The sequence below is a fragment of the Bufo gargarizans genome, chromosome 2, assembly GCF_014858855.1.
Source record: "Bufo gargarizans isolate SCDJY-AF-19 chromosome 2, ASM1485885v1, whole genome shotgun sequence".
Taxonomy (NCBI): domain Eukaryota; kingdom Metazoa; phylum Chordata; class Amphibia; order Anura; family Bufonidae; genus Bufo; species Bufo gargarizans.
Genome location: NC_058081.1, coordinates 244,223,452 through 244,241,104, shown reverse-complemented (window position 1 = coordinate 244,241,104; position 17,653 = coordinate 244,223,452). Strand labels below are relative to the sequence as shown.

Here is a 17,653-nt window from a genome sequence, read left to right as displayed (position 1 = left end):
CATATTCTGCATATTTCTTTAGTGGGAATTTCTTGTCACTCGCCAGTGTTTCTTTATTGAATTTGCCAGTTCACTCTGTGGTTTGCATCTTGAGGTTGCAGAAGCACCTGCCTTTGGTGGATATGCTGTTAGCTGTTATTGGCTTCAACTGTCTTTTCATTTCTATACTTCCTACTACACCACAAGTGTATTACCCAGTTACCTCTACATGGAAACATGTATACTGACATATTGGGGGGATTTGATCATGAAGGGAATATTTGAAGTCCGTTTTGCTTGAGTCTGTGTTGGCGTACTTTATGCCACATTTATCTAATGTCAAATGTTGTTTGATAAATTTGTCTTATCCTTAAAGGGGTTGTCCGGGTTCAGAGCTGAACACGGACATACCCGTGATTTCACCCAGGCAGCACCCCTGATGTTAGCAATCGGAGCATCTCTAGATCGCGCAGGGCAAGGGCTCTTTTGTTTACAATAACACACTGCCGGGCGGAAGCTTCCGCCCGGCAGTGTGTTCAGTGACGTCACCGGCTCTGAACCCGGATAACCCTTTTAAACCTAACACTTTTGTCTAGAAAACATCTTCCAGTTGTCCTACTGCATCCTCCTCCTGGAGTGAGATTGACTTTTTTTGTGCCATTTCAGAGTATTTGTGATAAATCTGGAGGGGAACTCATTAACATAGCTAACCAGGCCCACTTTCCCACCCATGTTTCAAAACTGGAGTGAGTGGTGTAAAAAGTCGCAAAATGTTTATGCAAGTAATTTTGTAACTTTTTTAAGCCAGAATTCTGGAGTGAAGGTAAATAGTTTCCCAATGAAACAGGTATTTAGGTTTGTAGATGTGAAATATTAGATCCTGACCTATGAGAGATTTTGTTTTCCAGCGGTCCTGTTCCTGTAGTGAGCCTCGAGAAAATCCCAAATCTTGTGAAAGCAGATGGTGCCAATGTTAAAATGAATTCAGCCACTAACTCCTCTTCAGCGGCATCTTCGGCAACCTCCCTAGCAAAACAGTCTGTGGTAACGAAGCCTGTACCCCCTTCACCAGAAAAGATCCTCAATGGGAAAGGAATATCATCTTTAGACAAAAAGCATCAAAATGGTACCAAAAGCAGCAACAAGCCTTACAAAAGAATCTGTGGTGAGTTCAGCAATCATATCCGGTTAGTAAGTCAAGGGAGAAGACAGTGGTTCATTAAAACGTTGCCTGATACATTCTGGTAGATAGACCAAAATAAGCCTACATTTCCCAAGATGTCTTTTCAGTTTCAAATTCTACAGTGTGGTCATTATTACACTTTACTATTCCAGTTGAAGACTGTAAAAATATTCACAAAAGCAAGTTATCTCTGTAGAAATATTTATAGGGCATACTTCACACTCGGTAATATTGAATACCATATGTTTTAGTATATTTATTCAAAAGCATTCCTCAATGAATGCTTATAGAGAATAGTTATTAGTGTCATGTTCAAATGAAGGGTATGGGCATAGGGAATACATTGGAAGGTTGAGGGACAACTATTTCAATTTGACAAACCCTATAGCTTTATTTTTACAATGTTACTATCATTCCTGTGTTAAAGGGGTATCCTATGATTAAAATGGAACTATTTAAAAGATCTATTTTCCTGTGCCTAGCTATCACTGATAAATACTTGTTATGGTGCCCTCTGGTGTTCTTCTGACTCCCTGTCCAAACGTCCACCTAATGTATCCAGTGCTGAAAAGAAGAAGCTGCTTCTAGTGTACTGATTTTTATTGACTGCCTGTACAATAGTAGAAATTCATTTGTCACACGAATACAAAGGATCTGTGTGGTGGGACCGAGCATGTTTGACCACCTGTACTGGACACAAAAAGTGGACAGTCTGAGGGGCAGTTAAGAGGACTCTCGGAGGCTCCATAACATGTTTGCAATGGCAATGTTTAGACACTGGACAATGTTACAAATGGCATATTGAGTTTTGGGACACATCCTTTAAGACACCCATTACATCCAATCATTACAATACAAAATGCAATACAGATGTAGTACAGCTGCATAACCCTTTTTTCATCTGGTTTGGATCAGCAGTGTAAGCGCTGAATTTGTCTTTTGTCAGAGAGAGAATTTGATCCAAATAAGCACTGTGGAGTACAGGATCCTGAGACAAAGAAGCCGTGTACAAGATCTCTCACATGCAAGGTAGTTTTTATAACCGTCTACATAAACCATTTGTGCACAGATCACATTTCAGAGCATGTTCACATATTGATTGCTGACTGCATTTCTGAATGGGAGCAGAGCCGCAGTACCCAAGCACAAGCAGATATGCAGGGTGTGGAGCTGGACGTTGTGGTGCACAGCAGCTTCTGAAATTCTGGGTTTGAATCCAACCAAGAGCAACATCTGCATGGTGGTTGTATGATCTTTAATTGTTTGCATGGATTTCCTCTAACGCTCAAGATGTATTGAAAGGTTTATTTGGAAATCAGATTTTGATGACCAGTGGGGTCAAGAAGTATTGTGGTGTATGCAGTGCAGTAGATAATTGTGGCACCTAATACACAAAAAGCATACTTTGTGCAAATGTATGTTCGTGAACTATATTAAAGGGGTTATCCAATACTATAAACTGCCAGGCCCCTCACAGGGAATATACTTACCCTGTTCCTGGTCCCTGCACCGCCGCTGCCGCTTCTCCCCGTGCGCCGATGAAAACATCCAGTGATGTGTGTGTGTGGGGGGGGGGGACAAGGCTCCCTAGCATAACAGGTGACGCTATCTACTGCACAGCATACACCGTCCCCGCCTGCCATTGGCTGCTCCCCCCGACATCGGGTGATTTAATCCGCACACAGGGAGGAGAAGCAGCAGCAGCGGCGGTGTGGGGACCAGGAGCGGAGCGGGATTAGTATATTCCCTGTGAGGGGCCCCGGCATATGGGGGGCAGTTAATAGTATTGGATAACCTCTTTAAGCAGTATCATTTTAAGTTATTTACAACAAAAAAAATGCATAAATGTTTTCAGAACTGTTTTCTGTTCCTAAATGTTCTCACACAACTTGTACTTTTTAAGAGTCTTTTACCCTTTTTGTGACTTGATTGGTTTGACAACTGTTATTATGATATGCTGATGTTAAGAGGCTAGCTAATAGATGATTTTAACCTTAAAACAGATTGCCGCTCTTCAGTAGTGAGTAGTAGTAATGTAACTGGCACACTATCTATCTGCATTTCTCGTTGATTATTAGACACACACACTTAACCACAGACGAGCAGTTCCAGGTCGTAAGAAACCATTTGACATTCTGTTAGCTGAACACAAGGCTCGATCAAGGGATAAAGAGGTATTAAAAGACAAAGATCATCCACAGACTGTACGAGAAACGCATCAAAACCAGCCTGCACCAACGCAAGAACAGTCATCGGGGTTGTCTGCTAGCTCTGCTTTGGAACCAAAAGTGACATCACCTGCAAAAGCCCGACCTCCTAATTCTCTCCTACCTAGGTGAGCTAGAGGGATTGCCTTTAAAACCTTACTGACATTGTGTGATTTAATTCCACTCTCGACAGTGAATGTCTGCTTATTATTCCGGGACTTCAAAGATGGCGCCTGTTCAGATGCTTAGTGGGTCCAATAGCCTTTGGGTGCCTGCTGTTTTACACAGCAGGCACCCAGACATATTGTCTGTGATCTGCAAAAATGGCATCTGAGCGGTCTTTTCTCGGCAGCGCTATGCTTCCAAGAACCAAACTGCTTACCTGTTTCGAGGGAACCATTCGGTTGCTATGGAACATAGTTAATCTCCCATAGGCTGCAATGATGAATCATTGCAGTCTATGGGAGAAGCGATCAGACAGTTGCATGTTCAAGTCCAGCGGGGGACTTAAAATAAGTGTAAAAAAAGTGATTTAAAAAATATATATAATCACTCCCCTTTATCCCTATTAAAAATAAAAATAAGAATCACTAGTATCGCTGCTTCCAGATTGTTGTGCACAATATGAGCCCCCACACAGATCCATAGATGTAAATATAAAAATGTTATGCGGGTCAAAATATGGCAGTTCAAAGACCAAAAAATTATTCTTTTTTTGTATTAAAACACAAGAAAAACTATATAAATTTGGTATCGCTGTAATCATACTGACTCACCGACTTGAGCTAACAGCCCAGTTTTACTGTATATGGAATGCCGTAAAAATGAAACCCATAAAACTATGGCAGAATTGTGGGATTCTTTCCCAACTTCCCACTAAATTGTATGCAATAATAAAAGGCTGCCTTTAGAAAGTACCACCTGTTTCACACAAAAAAAAAAACGGTCAAGTCTCTGGAAATGCAGTTAGTAAAAAAATGAAAAAGGAATATTGAGGGACATCCGGATTTGTGCCGATGCCTATCGGGGCCTGCCGGATTTACTATAACTGATGCCAGGAACTGGCGTACACTTTATTAAGGGGAACTGCCTCTTGATAAATTAGGTGTGTCTTACTCCGGTGCACAGGGTATCAAGACTGGCGTATGAGAATGCCAGTGTTGATGTATCTCCCCCATTATGTTTGTTTTGTATTTCATTGATTGAAGTAAATTCAAGTAAAATCAATTATCACGTCACTGTGTTTATTGAAATAACCTGAAACCTAGCGTCATAATACAGTATGTTCTGGCACACCGCAGCTAATATTTTATACAATTTCCATTCCTCCAGACCATCTTCTGCAAACAGCGTAAATAGCTCAAGTTCATCAAACCACAGTGCTTTTGTGCCAGAGCCCACTGTAAATCTTGCATCGGGGGATCTGGCCAGTCGGCTTTCAAGCGATGAAGGGGAAATTGAAGGTGTTGAAGAGACAGAAAAATTAGACTGTTACTACTCTGGACATCACCCTAAACCTCTTGCGGTATGTAGTCTATTCTTATACATACAGTATAAGAAGTCTTGTTTTACACTAGTTTCATGCTAGCGGTGAATGTTCTGGAACAGCCTACAGTATGGCTTGAGCCCATTGACTTTAATGGGATATGGCCTGTTTCCAGCATTAGTGCAAGGATTTGTCTGGACAAAAACTACTGCAATTTTGTCTGGCTGAATCCCTGCTCTAATACCGGATCCCCACCGTGTCCCATTGTAGTCATAGGGGACTGGAGGTGTTCAGGCCCTTTCCAGCTGTGCCGGATACAATGAACCTCCAACAGTGTGCAACTAGCCTTAGGACTAGAGATAGTTTACCACCTTTTAATTTTCACAAATCTCATAGCATTCCTTATATTCAGACCAACCCCAGAATATCAAACCTAACATAATATATGAGGCTTGGTATGTCTGGTTTTCCAGTGTAGATCAAACTACCTTTTCCAAGGTTTATATGCAATAAGCACTCAAGGGGGAGATCAGGTTAAAAGAATCTTCCCAAGGTAACATGAGACTTTTTTTCATCCTTTGCATCCTGATGTGGGACAAAATGTGGGAACAGAATGATGCAGTCATTTGCATATCCATTGTCTAATTCATCAGGCCTGGCCCTACTAATCGCTATACCACTTTGTGGTGCATAGGGATGTAATAACCCAGTCCCATTGCTGCATCTGGTCACTGTCACCAACAGTTATTTGGTTTAGGGACTTAAATGTTTTTGTCCCTGATTATTTGATAATACACAAATTTGCAATCTATACATTTCACATTGGAAATAGAAAAGCATGCATGCGTTTAGTAAGAACCTGGCAGAAAGCAACACCAAATCACCACAAAGTCACCCTGAAAATCACTCGGGTACACATGTATTCTCCATGGAGCTTTGCACGCTGCATGTTCGAACTATTCAGTAACATAATTTGTTTATTGCGCTTGGATTTCAGTTTTGCTCATTTGGAAGCCGTTTGATGGGAAGAGGGTACTATGTGTTTGATAGACGGTGGGATCGCTTTCGGTTTGCATTAAATTCCATGGTGGAGAAACACTTGAATTCACAAATGTGGAAGTAAGTTTTAGGTCTTGTCTTTTTTTGAGAAATTTCGAATGAAATTATAAAGGGAAATATTTAATGCAAATGTGATTAACATTGTAACGTAAAAATACATTACAGAAATAGTCCCACATGTATAAGAATCTGCTGTGTCTATCATTTTGCGTGCTACATTTTGGCAAATGCTGATGCACACTGTTGCAGTTGCTGAGTAGCGGTCCATTTGCATTCCATATACTGTATTTTTCGCTCTATAAGATGCATCTGCCCATAAGACGCACCTAGGTTTTAGAGCAGGAAAATAAGAAAAAAATAAACATTTTTCATCAGACCTCAGATCAGACTCCCAATGTTAATAAGACCTCTACTCAGAACCTTAATGTTAATCTTACCTCACATCAGACCCCCCCAATGTTAATTAAACCCCTCCAACAGAACTGAGACCAGACTCCCAATGCTAATTAGATCACAGCTCAAACCCCCAATCAGACTTCAGATCAGAGCACTCTTCCTGCCACGCTGTGCTGTGACCTGATGTCGCACAGCATGAGGTCCCAAAGCATGTCTATGTCCTTGCGCTGTGTGCAGGTCAAGACCAGGGAATGGTGAGTACAGAGCCAGCACAGGGAGCACTGTATTCACCGCTCCCTGGTCCTACTGTACTAGTGAGCGTTTCCATAATGGGCGTTTTCCCCCCTGGGGACGGGGGGGGGGGGGAGTACGCCTTTATAGGGCGAAAGATACTGTAATTATTATGTTTATGCTTTTAAAGGAGTAGCTCATCAGCTTTGGAGACTTTTACCAATTTCAATTGGTTTAGCATAACAATTTTTACTATTTTTTTGTTTATAAATTGGTAGCACATGGCAGTATATGAAACTTTGCAGTATATCTTATATGGGGTAATGGCATCTTCATGACCTGTCAACATCCTGGAGTTCCTTTTTTCATCCCTGCAGGCATTCTATAAGCATGCCCTTAAAACTATGACTAGTGTAATGGAATAAATAGAAGACCTGCATATTGTGAGGGAGAAAGCAGAGGGGGAATATATTTTATTGGCTAAGACCCCATGGCATTGCTTTGACATACCGCCATAAAAGCTTGCCCATTCAGCAGAGGGAAGGAAAAAGAGCCAGCTGCCTGGAATTTTGGGGGATTTTTTTAGTGCTAGGTATGCTTTAATTGTGACACAATTGAAAACAAATGTAAATACTGAATTTAATTGTAGGGAAAGATGAGAAAACAGTATGCGCTTAGTTGCATATAAGTTTCATTTATGCTAGCGCATGCAGAAATACCTTGTTTATAAGTATGATCATTGACACTGTATTGTCCATATAGAAGACTTTGTAGCAATAGTATAACTGTTTATTGATTTTTTTTTTTCTTTAATCACTCAAGAAAAATTCCTCCAGCCGCAGATAGTCCTATGCCTCCTCCAGCACCACATATCAGCAGCTCATTTCCTGCATCAGTTCTGCAGCCATTCAGCAGTCCAAGTTCTGTATACCTACCCTCCCCTCCCACCAACTCCAGAACCACATCCTCGATTATATTATCGAATGCGTCCTTTGTCTCAACATCGGACACAAACTCTGTTACATCACACACCACTGTGTTCCCCCATGTTGCACCATCTTTGAATATTATGGACTCTACTTTTAAAGCCCCTTCTGCTGTTTCCTCTGTACTGACCACCAGTCCCTCACCATCACACAAGCCACCAAAATCCAAACCTGGGAAATCTTCAAAAGCAAAAGACCTGTCTTCACGGAGCGACGAGCCTTCAAGTAACAAAAAGAAAAAGCCTCAGACGCCTTCTTCCACCTCTTCCTCCTCTTTACCTTTACAGACGTCCTCCTCGTCTACGTTTTCAGGGTCCCACAAGAAAAACTGCGTTTTGAACTCTAGTGCTACAATAAACTCTTATCAGGCAACTTCTTCCTATAATAATGTGTCTGTGCACAATGCAAACAATGGAACAAGCCCAATTAGTGCCAAACTGGAATCCCCAGTAAGGACTTCTTTGTCTGGTAGCTCAACGGACTCCATAAAACACATGAGCATGGTTGTTAGCAGTATTGACTCTAGCCTGTCAGTGTCTTCTCTGGTGCACCATCCTGGGGAGCACACATTGGCAGTGCACAATGCAGTGTCCTCGCTGCCTCTTCCCTTTGACAAATCTGAGGGGAAAAAGCGTAAAAACTCTAGTGCAAGCAGTAAGGCCTGTAAAATCACTAAAATGCCTGGTATGAACAGTGTTCACAAAAAGAGCACCACCAACCTTATCTCTTCTGTGCCAGATCCCCCAAATAGCTCTATGTCTCGACAGGTAAGTTGATGGAACAGTTATTAGGGGTTGGGCATGGCTTCTTTCTGTAAAGCTAAACCTGGTTCCATATCTACATTGTGTTCATCTGATGCATCATCCAGTTATAAGCTGCTCTGACATTAGTCATTACATCTACAGAACCAGTTACAAGAAGAACATTTATTATAATTTTTTTTTAATGATCTGGTTATTTTGAGTCATGTAGGATACAGGAGGAAACTTGTACAAGTTAATTTCTATTACTGTAAATAATAGTTATGTTTCTGTAGCAGGCGGATGATATGAAATTGTTTGCTGATCTTTTACATGGGCAGATAAATTGCCTGAAAAGAGTGCCAATTACATGTTGATCGCCACTTGTTTAAGGTTCTTTTACACATGGAGATGATCAAGAATGAATGTTCCTGTATGAATAACTATTCACAACCTGCGATCTTCATACGACTGTTCATTTCTGTTACAAGCAGCTGTCCACTGGTCACGAGGGGCTGTGCTGCCGACAAACAATAATTCTTATGTCTTCACAGAAGTGGCGATAAATGGCAAACAAATAAATTATCGAATGTTGGCACAAACGATCATTCGAGTGATAATAGCCCTGTGTAAAAGACCCTTCTGTCTATTTAAAAAGGCTAAAAGCATTCTATCGTGCATCTGGAAGAACCTGCAGTATCTGTGAAAGTGAGACCTCCCCTTGGCCCAGGTTATTACCGTGTAACTCACGGTAGATCTTATTAAAGGGGTTGTCCCATTGCAATAACATCTCCTTTCCACAGGATAGGGAATACGTGTCTGATCAGTGGGGGTCTGACCGCTGGGTCCCTACTGATCACAAGAACAGGAACACATATTTCCTCATTTGAATGGACAACTGCTGCTCTATTCAACTCTATGGGGCCGCTAGAGACAGCTGATTGCTTGTGCTCGTCGATCGTGGGCAGTCACATAGAGCTGAATAGAGCTGCGGATTCAAATGTGTGTCAGCCACTCCATTGAAACAGGGGAACATGGCCCCCATTCTGATGGCTGGCAGGGGCCCCAGTGGTCAACTTCCTACCCCCGCCCCCATCACACGTTTATCCCCTATATGAATACGGGATAAGTTGTAATGGGACAATCCCTTTAAAGAGGTTTCCCAGGGATAGGAGATAAGTATCTGATTGGTGAGGGTCCGACTGCTTGGACCCCCCACTAATCATGGGGTCCACTTCCTAGTGTGAAGAAGTGCTGAATTGAACATGGGTACTGTTGCTGCATTCATTCTTTATGGGACTAACAGAAATATTCTGTAGCCATAGGTTTGTATTGTGGGAAAAGCCCTTAAGTTTTTTTTTTTGTCTCTGATTAGCCACAAAAAAGTTTCTTTAACCTGGTTCACAAGGCATTTTGATATAAAAAATTTTTCCTGTGCAACCATTACATTACAATGCATTTTACTTTCTGGCTTTTTGTGATGTTTTTTGTGTGTTTTCTTAAATGTAAGAAATATAAAATAACACCAACAAAACTGCTTGTACAGTCATGGCTAAGTGTTTTGAGGCTGACACAAATTTTGGTTTTCACAATGTTTGCTGCTTCAGTTTTTATATGGTGACAATTTGCATTAACTCTAGATTGTTATGAAGAGTGATCAGATGAATTGCAATTAATTGCATAGTCCTTCCTCGCCATGAAAATTAAAGGGGTGTTTTTTTTTATTAATATCAGATCAGCGAGGGCTGACTCCATTGAAGTTAGTGGGGATGGCGGAGTTGTAATTAGACCTACTCACTGCTGCAGGGGTGACGGGGAGCAGGTAAACAGTGAAGAGAGAAGGCAGCGCTCATACAAGGTCTCGTCAAAGAGCTGATGTCACCGGCACTAATGTGCGGTCTGCCAAACAGCCTTAGGGCAGCACTAAAGTCTGCCTATTAGTGCCAGTGACGTCACCAGGAACACTGCTAGGTGGAAGCCTCCACCCAGCAGTGTAAAGAACAAACAGCCCTTGCTCTGCATCGCATGAAGTGCTCTGATGCTCCACTCAGAGGAGCTTGAGGGGTGAAGAACGGGTTATGTCTGGGTTCAGCTCCCCTTTAACTGGAGAAGAAAAAGCGAGTGCTACAATTAACCCTGTGCCATGACAACAGTAAAGCATCCTGAGACCTTTAATTTGTGGGGTTGCTTCTCATCCGGCAGAGTGGGATCACTCCCAATTTTACCTGAGAACACTGGCATGAATAAAGAATGGTATCAGAACATCCTCAAACTTCTCCCAACAGTCCAGGAACAATTTGATGATGAACAATGTATTTCCAGCTTGATAAAGCACCATGTCACAAGGTAAAAGTGGTAACGAAGTGGCTCGGTGAATAAAACATTGACATTTTGGGTCCATGGCCAGGAAACTTCCCAGATCTTAATCCCATTGAGAACCTATGGTCAATCCTCAAAAAGCAGACGGACAAACAAAAACACAAGAATGGGCTGTCATCAGTCAGGATTTGGCCCTGAAGCGGATATCCAGCATGCCAGGGCTAATTGCAGAAGTCTTGAAAATGAAGGATTAGCACTGTACATATTGATTTATTTTGTATAAAGTTGATGTATTTGGCAATAAAAGTTAAAAAAAAAAAAACTTACGGTATATGAAATGCTTATCTGTACTTCAGTATACCATAAAAATAATCTGACAAAAAGATCTAACAACAAGCATTGTGAAAACCAAAATTTGCCTCCGTCTCAAAACTTTTGGTCACACTGTAAATGCAATGTGTGAACGGGGTCCCATGAAGCATATTGACACAGTTGAATCATGTATTAGGTCACTTTCACAAGGCACTTTTTTGGTCAGCATTTTTGGCAGTATTTGTAAGCCATAGGAATGGGTCCAGAACATAAGAAAATGTACAAATCATTCCATTATACTCCTGGTTCTGGCTTACAAATACTGATTCAGCATACTGCCAAATAACATATTTCTATCACTAATATATTTTCTACTTTATATTACATATTTTACCAGATGGGGAAAAGTAGCAGTGTAGCTTTGTCACAATCTACTCCTTCAAGTACATCAAATCCTGTACACAACAAGCAAGTAAGTAAATAGGTTGACTTCGGATTTCTCAGTTTATATATAATACATAATTCAGGTTTAACAATGATATTCAGATTACAGATATAAAAACCGAAGTACAAACTCCCAGATAAAGCATGCAGCCTACGTTGCTGTATATAGGTGATGATGTCTAATCATTGTGCATGTGTGAGCCTGGGAGTCTTTAGAGCAGGACTTCTCAAATTGTGAGGCAATTAAGTTTATATTAAAAGGGTTTTCCTCTGGACCCAAGACCCCCACCGATCAGCTGTTTGAGAAGGCCCCAGCGCTCACAGTAGCACCATGACCATCTCGCAGCTTTGTCTAGGCCAGGCATCCTCAAACTGCGGCCCTCCAGCTGTTGTAAAACTACAACTCCCACAATGCCCTGCTGTAGGCTGATACCTGTAGGCTGTTCGGGCATGCTGGGAGTTGTAGTTTTGCAACAGCTGGAGGGCCGCAGTTTGAGGATGCCTGGTCTAGGCCATGTGACGTCACATGGCCTAGGCCAGTGATAGGAAACTGCGGCTCTCCAGCTGTTGCATAACTACAACTCCCAGCATGCAAAGACTGCCTACAGCTTTCAGCCTACAGCAGGGCATGGTGGGAGTTGTAGTTTGGCAACAGCTGGAGAGCCGCAGTTTGCCTATCACTGGCCTAGGCGCAGCTCACCCCCATTGAAGTGAATGGACCTGAGCTGCAATACCAAGCACAGCCACTATACAATGGACGATGCTGTGCTTGGTGAGCTGAGAGAAGGCCTTCTCAAACAACTGATGGTGAGGGTCCCAGGTGTTGGACCTCCACCCATTAGATATCCTGGAAAACCCCTTTAATAAAGTCGTAGGAGTTCATGAATATGAATCGTTCAGTGCAAGGTTTTGATAAGTGCAATGATCTCGTACCACTCAGAGGGAGATAGATTGTCAGTAACCTCAAGTTGTAGAGTGACACAGTGGGCTCACATCAATGGACAGGGAGAGAGGACCAAAGCATGTCCTTATATTCTTCATGAACCTGAATGTGACAACCATTTTAATCTTGATGGAGAAATTCATGATTGTGGTGCAGCATGCTTGTAACAATGTGCATCTCTTTGTTTTTAAGAAGACTTCGAATCGTGCCGGCAGAATAAGAACACTTCCATGACACTGGGAGATAATTGGACGATTACTCTGAGATCTCAGCAGCCGCCCATTAAGCTTTTCACTTGCAGTGGGCAGGGACAATGTCGCCTTTCATAACTACATGACGGAGATGTGTTAGTCTAAAGTTTACAGAACCAAACTGGGTGTTTTTGCTTTGTCACTTAGTTTGTGTATTACTTTTCCTGTAGAAATCCTTCTCGATCTCAAAGGTATTTTAGGAGAAAAGCAAAATCTGCCTTGAAACCCTTTCTTCCTCTTCCCCAACTTCTGACAGTAAAAAGGTCACATCAGCAATGTCTGTACGTATTTATGTTTCCTCTTTTCTTTCCCAATACAAGTCATTTCTTTCAATTCCATTTAAAAAAGTTACCGCAGCTGAGAAAATATGGCACTTGATGATATAATCATAAATGAATCCAAACTAATACGTTGAAGAAAAGCCATGTGGATTGTCACTGATATCTGATGCGTGAGGTCCATTTGTTTGGAAAGGTTGTACATGTATTACCAGAATACACAGCGGTGTAATGTGTAGCAGCTTAATTTGTAATGGGAGATGTTCTGTTACACAATGTTATTCACATTATAGTGTGTTCTGGGATCCAAGAGACAATTGTGAGCCAGCCTTCTTCATTTGATGAAGTCTTCCTCAGTTTCTGGTTACCAGTTCCTTGGATAAAGCAAACTTTGCAAAAAGCAAGAAAAATAAAAAAATTACAAATGTATGCATCAGTTTAGTTTTTAAGGGTATTACTAAATGGTGGCCTGAGCTATAATATCAATAGCAACAAAACAGTAAACTTGTGGAACATTCACTTGCAGAACATCTTCCATATCGATGGTCATTTCCAGAGAAACAGCAACTTTAATGATGGAAACTGACCACGTTTGTAACACAAACTCTGTTATCATGCTACAATGGTTATACAGGTGTGAAAGAAAAGTGAGCGGACAGTGATCTGGTGGCAATACCAAAACAATCGTTCTAGTGAATCTTCAAATGTAGGCCCTGGTCCTCCAGCCCGTAGTAAGGAAGGGAATGGTTCTACGTTCCCCATCCTGTAGTTTAATAATAATATGCTGAATATACTAAATAGAAATATAGCACCTCAAGAAACCTAATCAGCAGTTGGATAGTAAACAGTGGCTCCAATCATCACTTTATGTATCGGATTAAATTTATGTTTGTGGATTAAAGTGGTTTCTGGGACTCCTATATTGATGAGCTATGCTCAGGATACGTCATCAATATCTGATTGATTGGGGGTCCAAATCCCGGAAACCCCGCTAATCAGCTGTTTGAAGAGGTTTGAGCGCCGCAGCCTCTTTCTAGGCCAGTGACATACTGTTCATAGGTCACATAGCCTACTTGAATGTGAATGGGTCTGGGCTTCAGTACCAAGCATAGCAGCTATACAATGTACAGCGCTTTGTTTGGTTGACTGTGATGAGGCTGCAGCGCTCATTAGAGAGCTGCAACCTCTTCAAACAGCTGATCAGTGGGGGTGTCAGGAGTTTGGTCCACACTGATCAGATATTGAAGAGCTATCCGGAAGCTAGGTCTACAATAGCCAGAAAACCCCTTTCAAGGACATTTATCACATATCTACTGGAGTCCTAAGACCCTGTTCCTCCTCACTAGGTGACAGAAGTCAGGAGGTATTTGAAAGGAACAGAGTATGCTTGTGATTGATGAAAACAGTCAAGTACAGTGCTTTACTGTCTCTGTCAGCCCACATATATTGAATGGAGCAGCAGGGCTCATTTTCGACCACTTCTCCATTCAAACGACTGCAGGGAGAAGGAACGGGTACAGGACTCTAATTCTAGTGATGGTTGGGGCCATCAGCGATCCTGTGGATAGGGGATAAATGTCAGTTGTAGGACAACTTAATTCAGAACAGTACAACAGAAATCATGCTTTGGGTCACAGCAATCCTAGTGGACACCATCTATTTTATGATTCTGACGTTTGACATGCGTCCCACACTAAGGGTCCTTTTACACAGACCAATGATCTGTTAGAATATAACGGGAAGAGCGTTTGTATAAACGCTTGTTCCCAATAATCTGCCAGTGTAAAAGGTGCAGCAATCGCCTAATGAATGAGCAAACGCTTGTTCATCAGGTGATCCTGCCATTCAGGCAGCACCAAAAATCATTGTCCCTCTGCATCAAATTGTCTAAACGACGATCCGCTACGCAGGAACAACTATTTTCTGGGACAAACGTTCGCTTTATCGATCACTGAGGTGATTGCTGCATGTAAATACAGCCCTCATCTCTGCCGATGATCTGATCGGGAACGTCTGCTTCAATTCCAATACTCTGTCAGATCATCAGTATGTGTAAAAGGATCTATGAAGCCAATAATATACCTTGCTATAGTAAGCTGTGCACTCTATACCTAACCTAACGTTTTCATTGATCATGCAGTGGCCACATGAAATATGCTAGGAATAGTAAATCTAGCAGGTATGAATATTAAATACTTGGTAAAATAAAGCAATTGAATTGTCTGTATTAATAGAAGGAGCTTCCATATCATGTTTTGTACTGCTTAACCTAGGGCGGGATGGCCAACCTGTGGCTCTACAGCTGTTGTAAAACTACAACTCCCACCATGCCCTTCTGTAGGCTGATAGCTGTAGGCAGTTTAGGCATGCTGGGAGTTGTAGTTTTGCAACAGCTGGAGAGCATCAGGTTGGCCATCCCTGACCTAGGGTATTTGGCTATGAGCTCGTGCCTAGACAGCTTTTAAAGGGGTTGTGCAGTGATTTATATTGATACACGGCACCCCCGCCGATCAGCTGTTTGACGAGGAGGTGGCGCTCAATGAATGGAGCAAGTACTTCCAGGATGAAGTGCAGTGTAATGAACAGGAAGCGCCGCCTCCTCTTCAAACAGCTGATTGGCGGCAGTGACAGGTGTCGGACCCCCGCTGATCAGATATCGATGACCTATCCTGAGGGTAGGTCATCAATATAAATCGCTGCACAACCCCAACTGTCTTCTGAAGTGCTGTGAGTTGATATGTCCTTTCCTGGTGGGCCAAGGCCCATACATACTTGTTTCAATGTACAATTCAGATTCACATCAAGGGTTGGACTAAATATTCACGTAATTAATATTGTGTCAAACTAACTATGAAATTAACTGTGGACTGTCATCTGTTTTATCATATGCATTGTCCTGTTTACCCCAAAAACGTATTATCCCTGTGTCTAAAGGGTACAGTCATACCAAACTCTTCTGTCTCTACAGTGTTAAAAGTGCACTTAATACTTTGGCTTATTTTACATCAAACTACAGAAAATGAGGTTTGCTTGTTTTCCCCATACTGCTTCATACCGAACCTGTAATGTGTAAAAGCAATTATGAACCAGTGCGAAGATTGTTCAGGGGAAAAACATTAGGGATGCTAAGGACGTTTTGTTATTTAGTGTTAATTTTATAATAATTTATGTTTTGCTGAGATAATTGACTGAGATTACATAATGAAAATTAGGAACGTCAAAGCAATGTTTATATTTTTTTTATATGAATTATGTTGTATATTTCTAAGGATGAAAATAATGTGTACATATCTTTGTTATTTTTGCACAGTTTTTGTTTAAGATTGTAATGATCCTGCAAATGGTCATTTACGTATTTATTTATTTTTCCCTTTCTTGTGTTCAGAAACTGAGGATTTGAATTGAAAATCTTGCCTCTTCCTTTGCTGCTTTACATTCCTCCTTTCAAAAGCCTACTTCTTCCTAAAACACGGAATTTATTTAAACGTAGTGATATCGGAACTGGGGGTTAGTGTCTCAGAGCAGATGGCTAATCTCTGCCATTCTAGAAGGGTCAAGCAGAAGAACAGTACATATTACTAGACATCTCCGTATAGCACCTATGCCTCAAAATAAGACTGGCCAAAATTCACGTACTGCAGATGTTGAAGCAATACATGTAACCTTGCTTTATATGCCTTCCAATGGCATATATGACCTGGGAAGGTATTGTGCCATCTTTGTACCCTTATTTCATTTCTTTTCTACCATAAAATCATAGGCGAATAAGCCGGCCATTTACAGAATGTCTTTAGCTTGATATTATTACTAAAATAGAACACTGTGCCTTGTGGAATGATGGTGGATATGGCTGCACGCTTGCACAAGCCAACATATCTTTCTGTAAAATGTTGGTTTCAGCTTCCAGAAACTAGACTCTGTGGGATTGTTTACGGACCATCTTGTTGTCTTATAAAACAACCTATATACCATTGATATTAGGCAAATTTACTATCCATATACCATCATGCGGCAAGTACGCAGCCATACTTCCTATTATTCTGTATTGCAGTCAGCAGATTACAAGGTGAGCGCTGTTACAGGGTTGGTGCACTTATGGGCACAATAAACCAAGAGGTTAGTGATAGACATACTGTTTACAAGCAAATTAAATACTGCAAGTGAGGACTGGATGAATCGCTAGGCGAGCTCTTGATGATAAAGAATAGCCTGTAACTGAGACATTTCCTATGCACAACAGCTAAGTGTTTGCTCACTTTACTGCCCCTCAGCTGGTAGCCCATCCATGGGGTGGTAGAGGTTAAAAGGACATACCCTGCTTTGGGGACATTAATAAGAATGTTCTTACAGATGTAATCTGTCCTTTCTTTTTTTAATAAAACACTTTAAACAATGTTAAGTCCACTTTAACGTTTTACTGTCATAGTGGTCTGCAACTCCTTAAATAATACAATATCCATTAATATCATATGGAAGAGGCAACTATGCACTGAGATGTCACTGTTCCACCATACATATGTAATAGTCACTGTGAATATCGAAATGTGAAGAGTGTTTCAGTTCCTGGTATTGAGGATTGTTGTGCTATTTTACAATATTTCTCAAGAGTTTAAGAAATTGACGCACTTTCTGCAAGTAAATTTGCACAAGGAGGGTGAAACAAAAATACGGTAAGTCACGCTGGGTTCACATCACTGTTTAGCTTTCTGTTCTGATTTTTTTTATTTTTTTTTAAAGGATCCGCTATTTTAAAGATCAATTTGCATCCATTTGTGTAACCATCCTTCGAAGATTCGTTTTTTGTTTTTTTTAAGGGAGAAAAGGTCCTGCAAGATGTAC

At 41.3% G+C, this 17,653-nt stretch overlaps 1 protein-coding gene across 3 annotated transcripts in view; it reads left to right on the top strand.

Moving 5' to 3' along the window:
• ATXN7L1 (ataxin 7 like 1) overlaps positions 1–15,384 on the top strand; it is a 117,854-nt gene extending 102,470 nt beyond the window's left edge. For 2 of the 3 annotated variants that reach the window (XM_044280178.1, XM_044280180.1), the window contains 8 exons: positions 888–1,144; positions 2,109–2,191; positions 3,241–3,497; positions 4,702–4,894; positions 5,853–5,974; positions 7,364–8,294; positions 11,296–11,370; positions 12,478–15,384. In XM_044280178.1, coding sequence (XP_044136113.1) covers positions 888–1,144; positions 2,109–2,191; positions 3,241–3,497; positions 4,702–4,894; positions 5,853–5,974; positions 7,364–8,294; positions 11,296–11,370; positions 12,478–12,519 — 1,960 coding nt within the window. In that variant the 3' untranslated portion in view covers positions 12,520–15,384. The remainder of the gene's footprint in view (positions 1–887; positions 1,145–2,108; positions 2,192–3,240; positions 3,498–4,701; positions 4,895–5,852; positions 5,975–7,363; positions 8,295–11,295; positions 11,371–12,477) is intronic. The other variant, XM_044280179.1, reaches the window with a different exon arrangement.
• The last annotated feature ends 2,269 nt before the right edge of the window (positions 15,385–17,653 follow it).